Raw genomic sequence first — 14,613 nt, 5'->3', positions numbered from 1 at the left:
ATCCCCCCCACACACACACACACACACACCACTGATGGGGCACTATTCCCCACACACACACACACCACTGATGGGGCACTATTCCCCACACACACACCACTGATGGGGCACTATTCCCCACACACACACACCCACTGATGGGGCACTATTCCCCCACACACACCACTGATGGGGCACTATTCCCCACACAACACACCACTGATGGGGCACTATTCCCACACACACACACACCACTGATGGGGCACTATTCCCACACACACACACACACCACTGATGGGGCACTATTCCCACACACACACCACTGATGGGGCACTATTCCCCACACACACACACCACTGATGGGGCACTATTCCCCACACACACACAACTGATGGGGCACTATTCCCCACACACACACACCACTGATGGGGCACTATTCCCCACACACACACCACTGATGGGGCACTATTCCCCACACACACACCACTGATGGGGCACTATTCCCCACACACACACACCACTGATGGGGCACTATTCCCCACACACACACACCACTGATGGGGCACTATTCCCCACACACACACCACTGATGGGGCACTATTCCCCACACACACACACCACTGATGGGGCACTATTCCCCACACACACACACCACTGATGGGGCACTATTCCCCACACACACACACCACTGATGGGGCACTATTCCCCACACACACACCACTGATGGGGCACTATTCCCCACACACACACCACTGATGGGGCACTATTCCCCCACACACACACACACACCACTGATGGGGCACTATTCCCCACACACACACACACACCACTGATGGGGCACTATTCCCACACACACACACACCACTGATGGGGCACTATTCCCCACACACACACACACCACTGATGGGGCACTATTCCCCACACACACACACACACCACTGATGGGGCACTATTCCCACACACACACACACACCACTGATGGGGCACTATTCCCCCACACACACACACTGATGGGGCACTATTCCCCACACACACACACACACTGATGGGGCACTATTCCCCACACACACACACACACACCACTGATGGGGCACTATTCCCCACACACACACACACACACTGATGGGGCACTATTCCCCACACACACACACCACTGATGGGGCACTATTCCCCACACACACACACACACACACTGATGGGGCACTATTCCCCACACACACACACCACTGATGGGGCACTATTCCCCACACACACACACCACTGATGGGGCACTATTCCCCACACACACACACACACACACCACTGATGGGGCACTATTCCCCACACACACACCACTGATGGGGCACTATTCCCCACACACACACACCACTGATGGGGCACATGGGGCACTATTCCCACACACACACCACTGATGGGGCACTATTCCCCACACACACACACCACTGATGGGGCACTATTCCCCACACACACACACCACTGATGGGGCACTATTCCCCACACACACACACCACTGATGGGGCACTATTCCCCACACACACACACACTGATGGGGCACTATTCCCCACACACACACACCACTGATGGGGCACTATTCCCCACACACACACACCACTGATGGGGCACTATTCCCCACACACACACCACTGATGGGGCACTATTCCCCACACACACACACACCACTGATGGGGCACTATTCCCCACACACACACACCACTGATGGGGCACTATTCCCCACACACACACACACTGATGGGGCACTATTCCCCACACACACACACACACCACTGATGGGGCACTATTCCCCACACACACACCACTGATGGGGCACTATTCCCACACACACACACCACTGATGGGGCACTATTCCCCACACACACACACACCACTGATGGGGCACTATTCCCCACACACACACACACCACTGATGGGGCACTATTCCCACACACACACACACACCACTGATGGGGCACTATTCCCCACACACACACACCACTGATGGGGCACTATTCCCCACACACACACACCACTGATGGGGCACTATTCCCCACACACACACACACCACTGATGGGGCACTATTCCCCACACACACACACACCACTGATGGGGCACTATTCCCCACACACACACACCACTGATGGGGCACTATTCCCCCCCCCACACACACACACCACTGATGGGGCACTATTCCCCCCCCACACACACACACCACACACACCACTGATGGGGCACTATTCCCCACACACACACACACACCACTGATGGGGCACTATTCCCCCCCACACACACACCACTGATGGGGCACTATTCCCCACACACACACACACCACTGATGGGGCACTATTCCCCACACACACACACACCACTGATGGGGCACTATTCCCCACACACACACCACTGATGGGGCACTATTCCCCACACACACACACCACTGATGGGGCACTATTCCCCACACACACACACCACTGATGGGGCACTATTCCCCACACACACACCACTGATGGGGCACTATTCCCCACACACACACACCACTGATGGGGCACTATTCCCCACACACACACACCACTGATGGGGCACTATTCCCCACACACACACCACTGATGGGGCACTATTCCCCACACACACACCACTGATGGGGCACTATTCCCCACACACACACCACTGATGGGGCACTATTCCCCACACACACCACTGATGGGGCACTATTCCCCCCACACACACCACTGATGGGGCACTATTCCACCCACACACACACCACTGATGGGGCACTATTCCCCACACACACCTACTGATAGGGCACTATTCCCCACACACACACACACACCACTGATGGGGCACTATTCCCCACACACACACACCACTGATGGGGCACTATTCCCCACACACACACACACACACACAACACACACACACACACCACTGATGGGGCACTATTCCCCCACACACACACACACCACTGATGGGGCACTATTCCCCACACACACACTACTGATGGGGCACTATTCCCCACACACACCACTGATGGGGCACTATTCCCCACACACACACACACACAACACTACATGGGGCACTATTCCCCAACACACACACCACTGATGGGGCACTATTCCCCACACACACACACACACACACACACAACACCACCACTGATGGGGCACTATTCCCCCACACACACACCACTGATGGGGCACTATTCCCCCCACACACACACACACACACACCACTGATGGGGCACTATTCCCCACACACACACACACCACTGATGGGGCACTATTCCCCACACACACACACACCACTGATGGGGCACTATTCCCCACACACACACACCACTGATGGGGCACTATTCCCCACACACACACACCACTGATGGGGCACTATTCCCCACACACACACACCACTGATGGGGCACTATTCCCCACACACACACACACCACTGATGGGGCACTATTCCCCACACACACACACCACTGATGGGGCACTATTCCCCACACACACACCACTGATGGGGCACTATTCCCCACACACACACACACTGATGGGGCACTATTCCCACACACACACCACTGATGGGGCACTATTCCCACACACACACACCACTGATGGGGCACTATTCCCCACACACACACCACTGATGGGGCACTATTCCCCACACACACACACACTGATGGGGCACTATTCCCCACACACACACACCACTGATGGGGCACTATTCCCCACACACACACCACTGATGGGGCACTATTCCCCACACACACACACACCACTGATGGGGCACTATTCCCCACACACACACCACTGATGGGGCACTATTCCCCACACACACACACCACTGATGGGGCACTATTCCCCACACACACACACACACACACACACACACACTGATGGGGCACTATTCCCCACACACACACACACACCACTGATGGGGCACTATTCCCCACACACACACCACTGATGGGGCACTATTCCCACACACACACACACCACTGATGGGGCACTATTCCCCACACACACACACCACTGATGGGGCACTATTCCCCACACACACCACTGATGGGGCACTATTCCCCCCCCACACACACACACACACCACATGATGGGGCACTATTCCCCCCCACACACACACACCACTGATGGGGCACTATTCCCCACACACACACACCACTGATGGGGCACTATTCCCCACACACACACACCACTGATGGGGCACTATTCCCCACACACACACACCACTGATGGGGCACTATTCCCCACACACACACACCACTGATGGGGCACTATTCCCCACACACACACACCACTGATGGGGCACTATTCCCCACACACACACCACTGATGGGGCACTATTCCCCACACACACACACCACTGATGGGGCACTATTCCCCACACACACACCACTGATGGGGCACTATTCCCCACACACACACAACACCACTGATGGGGCACTATTCCCCACACACACACACACCACTGATGGGGCACTATTCCCCACACACACACACACCACTGATGGGGCACTATTCCCCACACACACACACACACCACTGATGGGGCACTATTCCCACACACACACACACCACTGATGGGGCACTATTCCCCACACACACACCACTGATGGGGCACTATTCCCCACACACACACCACTGATGGGGCACTATTCCCCACCACACACACACCACTGATGGGGCACTATTCCCCACACACACACCACTGATGGGGCACTATTCCCCACACACACACACACCACTGATGGGGCACTATTCCCCACACACACACACTGATGGGGCACTATTCCCCCACACACACACCACTGATGGGGCACTATTCCCCACACACACACACCACTGATGGGGCACTATTCCCCCACACACACACACACACACCACTGATGGGGCACTATTCCCCACACACACACCACTGATGGGGCACTATTCCCCACACACACACACACCACTGATGGGGCACTATTCCCCACACACACACCACTGATGGGGCACTATTCCCCACACACACCACTGATGGGGCACTATTCCCCACACACACACCACTGATGGGGCACTATTCCCCACACACACACACCACTGATGGGGCACTATTCCCCACACACACACACCACTGATGGGGCACTATTCCCCACACACACACACACCACTGATGGGGCACTATTCCCCCCACACACACACACCACTGATGGGGCACTATTCCCCACACACACACACACACCACTGATGGGGCACTATTCCCCACACACACACCACTGATGGGGCACTATTCCCCACACACACACACACACCACTGATGGGGCACTATTCCCCACACACACACACACCACTGATGGGGCACTATTCCCCACACACACACACACCACTGATGGGGCACTATTCCCCACACACACACACACCACTGATGGGGCACTATTCCCCACACACACACACCACTGATGGGGCACTATTCCCCACACACACACACCACTGATGGGGCACTATTCCCCACACACACACACACACTGATGGGGCACTATTCCCCACACACACACACCACTGATGGGGCACTATTCCCCACACACACACACCACTGATGGGGCACTATTCCCCACACACACACACCACTGATGGGGCACTATTCCCCACACACACACACCACTGATGGGGCACTATTCCCACACACACACACACCACTGATGGGGCACTATTCCCCACACACACACACCACTGATGGGGCACTATTCCCCACACACACACACCACTGATGGGGCACTATTCCCCACACACACACACCACTGATGGGGCACTATTCCCCACACACACACCACTGATGGGGCACTATTCCCCCCCCACACACACACACCACTGATGGGGCACTATTCCCCCCCCACACACACACACACACCACTGATGGGGCACTATTCCCCACACACACACACCACTGATGGGGCACTATTCCCCCCCCCACACACACACACACACCACTGATGGGGCACTATTCCCCACACACACACACACCACTGATGGGGCACTATTCCCCACACACACACACCACTGATGGGGCACTATTCCCCACACACACACACACTGATGGGGCACTATTCCCCACACACACACACCACTGATGGGGCACTATTCCCACACACACACACCACTGATGGGGCACTATTCCCCACAACACACACACCACTGATGGGGCACTATTCCCCACACACACACACCACTGATGGGGCACTATTCCCCACACACACACACCACTGATGGGGCACTATTCCCCACACACACACACCACTGATGGGGCACTATTCCCCACACACACACACCACTGATGGGCACTATTCCCCACACACACACCACTGATGGGGCACTATTCCCCACACACACACACCACTGATGGGGCACTATTCCCCACACACACACACACCCACTGATGGGGCACTATTCCCCACACACACACCACTGATGGGGCACTATTCCCCACACACACACACACACCACTGATGGGGCACTATTCCCCACACACACACACACCACTGATGGGGCACTATTCCCCACACACACACACCACTGATGGGGCACTATTCCCCACACACACACCACACACCACTGATGGGGCACTATTCCCCACACACACACACACCACTGATGGGGCACTATTCCCCACACACACCCTATGGCACACACACACACACTGATGGGGCACTATTCCCCACACACACACACCACTGATGGGGCACTATTCCCCACACACACACACACCACTGATGGGGCACTATTCCCCACACACACACACCACTGATGGGGCACTATTCCCACACACACACACACCACTGATGGGGCACTATTCCCCACACACACACCACTGATGGGGCACTATTCCCCACACACACACACACCACTGATGGGGCACTATTCCCCACACACACACACACCACTGATGGGGCACTATTCCCCACACACACACACCACTGATGGGGCACTATTCCCCACACACACACACCACTGATGGGGCACTATTCCCACACACACACCACTGATGGGGCACTATTCCCAACACACACACCACTGATGGGCACTATTCCCCACACACACCACTGATGGGCACTATTCCCCACACACACACACCACTGATGGGGCACTATTCCCCACACACACACCACTGATGGGGCACTATCCCCCCCCCACACACACACACCACTGATGGGGCACTATTCCCCCCCCCCACACACACACACACCACACCATGATGGGGCACTATTCCCCACACACACACACCACTGATGGGGCACTATTCCCCCACACACACACCACTGATGGGGCACTATTCCCCCACACACACACACCACTGATGGGGCACTATTCCCCACACACACACACCACTGATGGGGCACTATTCCCCACACACACACACCACTGATGGGGCACTATTCCCCACACACACACACCACTGATGGGGCACTATTCCCCACACACACACCACTGATGGGGCACTATTCCCCACACACACACCACTGATGGGGCACTATTCCCCACACACACACCACTGATGGGGCACTATTCCCACACACACACACCACTGATGGGGCACTATTCCCCACACACACACACCACTGATGGGGCACTATTCCCCACACACACACACACACTGATGGGGCACTATTCCCCACACACACACCACTGATGGGGCACTATTCCCCCACACACACACCACTGATGGGGCACTATTCCCCACACACACACCACTGATGGGGCACTATTCCCCACACACACCACTGATGGGGCACTATTCCCCACACACACACCACTGATGGGGCACTATTCCCCACACACACCACTGATGGGGCACTATTCCCCACACACACCACTGATAGGGGCACTATTCCCCACACACACCACTGATGGGGCACTATTCCCCACACACACACACCACTGATGGGGCACTATTCCCACACACACACACACACACACACACACACACCACTGATGGGGCACTATTCCCCACACACACCACTGATGGGGCACTATTCCCCACACACACACCACTGATGGGGCACTATTCCCCACACACACCACTGATGGGGCACTATTCCCCACACACACCACTAATGGGGCACTATTCCCCACACACACACACCACTGATGGGGCACTATTCCCCACACACACACACACACACACCACTGATGGGGCACTATTCCCCACACACACACCACTGATGGGGCACTATTCCCCCCCACACACACACACACACACCACTGATGGGGCACTATTCCCCACACACACACACACCACTGATGGGGCACTATTCCCCACACACACACACACCACTGATGGGGCACTATTCCCACACACACACACCACTGATGGGGCACTATTCCCCACACACACACCACTGATGGGGCACTATTCCCCACACACACACCACTGATGGGGCACTATTCCCCACACACACACCACTGATGGGGCACTATTCCCCACACACACACCACTGATGGGGCACTATTCCCCACACACACACCACTGATGGGGCACTATTCCCCACACACACACCACTGATGGGGCACTATTCCCCACACACACACCACTGATGGGGCACTATTCCCCACACACACACACACCCACTGATGGGGCACTATTCCCCACACACACACACACCACTGATGGGGCACTATTCCCCACACACACACACACACACCACTGATGGGGCACTATTCCCCACACACACACCACTGATGGGGCACTATTCCCCACACACACACCACTGATGGGGCACTATTCCCCACACACACACACCACTGATGGGGCACTATTCCCCACACACACACACCACTGATGGGGCACTATTCCCCACACACACACACCACTGATGGGGCACTATTCCCCACACACACACCACTGATGGGGCACTATTCCCCACACACACACACCACTGATGGGGCACTATTCCCCACACACACCACTGATGGGGCACTATTCCCCCCCCCCACACACACACACACCACTGATGGGGCACTATTCCCCCCCACACACACACACACACACACCACTGATGGGGCACTATTCCCCACACACACACACCACTGATGGGGCACTATTCCCCACACACACACACCACTGATGGGGCACTATTCCCCACACACACACACACCACTGATGGGGCACTATTCCCCACACACACACCACTGATGGGGCACTATTCCCCACACACACACCACTGATGGGGCACTATTCCCCACACACACACCACTGATGGGGCACTATTCCCCACACACACCACTGATGGGGCACTATTCCCCACACACACCACTGATGGGGCACTATTCCCCACACACACACACCACTGATGGGGCACTATTCCCCACACACACACACCACTGATGGGGCACTATTCCCCACACACACACACACACACACACACACACACACACACCACTGATGGGGCACTATTCCCCACACACACCACTGATGGGGCACTATTCCCCACACACACCACTGATGGGGCACTATTCCCCACACACACCACTGATGGGGCACTATTCCCCACACACACCACTAATGGGGCACTATTCCCCACACACACACACCACTGATGGGGCACTATTCCCCACACACACACACACACACACCACTGATGGGGCACTATTCCCCACACACACACCACTGATGGGGCACTATTCCCCCCCCACACACACACACACACACACCACTGATGGGGCACTATTCCCCACACACACACACACCACTGATGGGGCACTATTCCCCACACACACACACACCACTGATGGGGCACTATTCCCCACACACACACACACCACTGATGGGGCACTATTCCCCACACACACACACCACTGATGGGGCACTATTCCCCACACACACACCACTGATGGGGCACTATTCCCCACACACACACCACTGATGGGGCACTATTCCCCACACACACACCACTGATGGGGCACTATTCCCCACACACACACCACTGATGGGGCACTATTCCCCACACACACACCACTGATGGGGCACTATTCCCCACACACACACCACTGATGGGGCACTATTCCCCACACACACACACACCACTGATGGGGCACTATTCCCCACACACACACACACACCACTGATGGGGCACTATTCCCCACACACACACCACTGATGGGGCACTATTCCCCACACACACCACTGATGGGGCACTATTCCCCACACACACACCACTGATGGGGCACTATTCCCCACACACACACACCACTGATGGGGCACTATTCCCCCCACACACACACACATACACACAACACTAATGGGGCACTATTCCCCACACACACACACACACCACTGATGGGGCACTATTCCCCACACACACACACCACTGATGGGGCACTATTCCCCACACACACACCACTGATGGGGCACTATTCCCCACACACACACACCACTGATGGGGCACTATTCCCCACACACACCACTGATGGGGCACTATTCCCCCCCCCACACACACACACACCACTGATGGGGCACTATTCCCCCCCACACACACACACACACACACACCACTGATGGGGCACTATTCCCCACACACACACACCACTGATGGGGCACTATTCCCCACACACACACACACCACTGATGGGGCACTATTCCCCACACACACACACCACTGATGGGGCACTATTCCCCACACACACACCACTGATGGGGCACTATTCCCCACACACACACCACTGATGGGGCACTATTCCCCACACACACACACCACTGATGGGGCACTATTCCCCACACACACACACACACACCACTGATGGGGCACTATTCCCACACACACACCACTGATGGGGCACTATTCCCCACACACACACACACCACTGATGGGGCACTATTCCCCACACACACACCACTGATGGGGCACTATTCCCCACACACACACCACTGATGGGGCACTACTCCCCACACACACACACCACTGATGGGGCACTATTCCCCACACACACACACCACTGATGGGGCACTATTCCCCACACACACACACCACTGATGGGGCACTATTCCCCCCACACACACACACCACTGATGGGGCACTATTCCCCCCACACACACACACCACTGATGGGGCACTATTCCCCCCACACACACACACACCACTGATGGGGCACTATTCCCCACACACACACCACTGATGGGGCACTATTCCCCACACACACACCACTGATGGGGCACTATTCCCCACACACACACACCACTGATGGGGCACTATTCCCCACACACACACCACTGATGGGGCACTATTCCCCACACACACACACACACACACCACTGATGGGGCACTATTCCCCACACACACACACACCACTGATGGGGCACTATTCCCCACACACACACACACCACTGATGGGGCACTATTCCCCACACACACACACACCACTGATGGGGCACTATTCCCCACACACACACACACCACTGATGGGGCACTATTCCCCACACACACACACCACTGATGGGGCACTATTCCCCACACACACACACCACTGATGGGGCACTATTCCCCACACACACACACCACTGATGGGGCACTATTCCCCACACACACACACCACTGATGGGGCACTATTCCCCACACACACACACCACTGATGGGGCACTATTCCCCACACACACACACCACTGATGGGGCACTATTCCCCACACACACACACACCACTGATGGGGCACTATTCCCCACACACACACACCACTGATGGGGCACTATTCCCCACACACACACCACTGATGGGGCACTATTCCCCCCCCCACACACACACACCACTGATGGGGCACTATTCCCCCCCCCCCCCCACACACACACACACACACCACTGATGGGGCACTATTCCCCACACACACACACACCACTGATGGGGCACTATTCCCCCCCACACACACACACACACACACACCACTGATGGGGCACTATTCCCCACACACACACACACACCACTGATGGGGCACTATTCCCCACACACACACACCACTGATGGGGCACTATTCCCCACACACACACACCACTGATGGGGCACTATTCCCCACACACACACACCACTGATGGGGCACTATTCCCCACACACACACACCACTGATGGGGCACTATTCCCCACACACACACACCACTGATGGGGCACTATTCCCCACACACACACACCACTGATGGGGCACTATTCCCCACACACACACACCACTGATGGGGCACTATTCCCCACACACACACCACTGATGGGGCACTATTCCCCACACACACACACCACTGATGGGGCACTATTCCCCACACACACACACCACTGATGGGGCACTATTCCCCACACACACACCACTGATGGGGCACTATTCCCCACACACACACCACTGATGGGGCACTATTCCCCACACACACACACACACCACTGATGGGGCACTATTCCCCACACACACACACACACCACTGATGGGGCACTATTCCCCACACACACACACACCACTGATGGGGCACTATTCCCCACACACACACACACACCACTGATGGGGCACTATTCCCCACACACACACACACCACTGATGGGGCACTATTCCCCACACACACACACCACTGATGGGGCACTATTCCCCACACACACACACCACTGATGGGGCACTATTCCCCACACACACACACACACCACTGATGGGGCACTATTCCCCACACACACCACTGATGGGGCACTATTCCCCACACACACACACACACACACACCACTGATGGGGCACTATTCCCCACACACACACACACACACCACTGATGGGGCACTATTCCCCACACACACACACACACCACTGATGGGGCACTATTCCCCACACATTCCCCACACACACACACCACTGATGGGGCACTATTCCCCACACACACACACACCACTGATGGGGCACTATTCCCCACACACACACACACCACTGATGGGGCACTATTCCCCACACACACACACACACCACTGATGGGGCACTATTCCCCACACACACACACACCACTGATGGGGCACTATTCCCCACACACACACACACCACTGATGGGGCACTATTCCCCACACACACACCACTGATGGGGCACTATTCCCCACACACACCACTGATGGGGCACTATTCCCCACACACACACACACCACTGATGGGGCACTATTCCCCACACACACACACACACCACTGATGGGGCACTATTCCTGCCCAATTCCAAAGATAGGGCCTTCTTTACTCCCACTGAAGTCAGTGCATCTTCTACTTCCCCAAGTCAGGTCCCCTAAAGTCTGAAGGGCAGTTATCCGGCCCTTTGTTTAGAAAGTTTGGAGACCCCTGATGTAAAAGGGGACTCTGATGGGCACCGTGATGTAAAGGGGGGCTCTGCAATAAACTGTCCTCTTCATTCCATAAACAAAAAGGGGATGTGATGGTGTTACTCTGCATAATTTTCTGGATGTCAACGTGCATAAAAACTTACTAAAACCCACATTACATGTGATGGAAACTTGTGCCGCTGCAAGTGAAATCAGCACGGTTTCCATGTTTTTTTCTGCACATATGGTGTGATCAAGGCCCAATGTAAAACCGTTGTGACTTTAGAAGCTCTTTCCTTTTATTACAGCTTGTGATGCAGCCATGAGAAGGTGGGAGCACTTCTGGAGATGAGAGTAGAAGTCACTCACCCACTGGGAGCTGAAGTATTCCAGGGCCCCGCAGATCAGGCCGCACATTGCGCCCACCAGGTGTCGCACTCCCAGGTAACTCCCTGCCCAGTAGAGTAGATATAGAAGGGGCGCCCCGGCCAGTAATGGCAGTCTCCGGGCCACCAGCTCCCCCAAGGCCTCCAGACTGTGGTTGACAAAGCTGACGGGTAACAAGAAGGTGGCCAGGACAATGGGCGAGCCTTGGCGCTGGATGCGGGCCAGCCAGCGGCGGCATGCAGCTGTGAGAGTGTGTTTGAAGGGATGGAGGAAGGTGCCGCACAGCGCTGCCCATAGTAAGGGTCGGAGGAAGGCCTCCAGGATGAAGTAGACCAGGATAGCAGCCCCGCCACAGCCGGCCGCGAACAGCAGCGCCCCCGTGTTGTAGAACGCTTGTTTGATGCTCCTGTCGAAGCGAAGCTGCAGTCCCTGGGAAAGTAGTATGGGTCCGGGCGGGCCTTGGGACAGGCTCTGGAAGAGGTGTCGGGCCGCTGTAGGGGTGTCAGCCATGGGTGCCTCGCTGCGCTGTGCTCGGGTGGCGCTGCCATGTGGAGCGAAGGAGCCAGCGCCGCTCTCCTCACTCTCACCGTTGTCACCCATGTCTGAAAGTGTGCGCCTCTGGCTTCCTTGTTTGGGACGCGCCCACTCTATCCTTCGGGCGGCTGCTTCACATGGGTGATGTCAGCTAGAGGAAGGGCTGAGCCGAGGAGGCGTGCACTGTAGACGGGTCCCGATGTTTGGGGGGGTAGGCGTGGATAGTATGGGGCGGATTCTGTCATATGAGTAGGCGTGGCTAAATTTCAGTCTATGTGGAGCTTGGAAGGAGTAGGCGGGACATGAATGGTAGTGGGGCGGAGACTGGGCGGGAGGGAAGCTTTTGTTGTGTGTACAGTCAGTCAGTGTGACTAACCTGTGACCGCTAGAGGTACCGGCGTTTCGTCAGATTTGGCGACCCGTCAGAATGTGTAACG

General features: G+C 55.9%; 1 protein-coding gene across 3 annotated transcripts in view; it reads right to left on the bottom strand.

The window, feature by feature from the left end:
* Positions 1–14,353, bottom strand: part of TMEM245 (transmembrane protein 245) — a 198,941-nt gene extending 184,588 nt beyond the window's left edge. For 2 of the 3 annotated variants that reach the window (XM_077491919.1, XM_077491920.1), the window contains exon 1: positions 13,625–14,351. In XM_077491919.1, the coding sequence (XP_077348045.1) occupies positions 13,625–14,242 (618 nt within the window). In that variant the 5' untranslated portion in view covers positions 14,243–14,351. Of the gene's footprint in view, positions 1–13,624 lie in introns of all 3 variants that reach the window. The other variant, XM_077491921.1, reaches the window with a different exon arrangement.
* Positions 14,354–14,613: the final 260 nt, after the last annotated feature.

Source organism: Lithobates pipiens, unplaced genomic scaffold (assembly GCF_037356315.1).
Source record: "Lithobates pipiens isolate NorthernLeopardFrog02 unplaced genomic scaffold, aLitPip1_a1.2 Scaffold_19, whole genome shotgun sequence".
In the NCBI taxonomy this organism is placed as follows: domain Eukaryota; kingdom Metazoa; phylum Chordata; class Amphibia; order Anura; family Ranidae; genus Lithobates; species Lithobates pipiens.
Note: the sequence above shows the minus strand (reverse complement) of the source record. Positions and strands in the feature narration are given on the sequence as shown.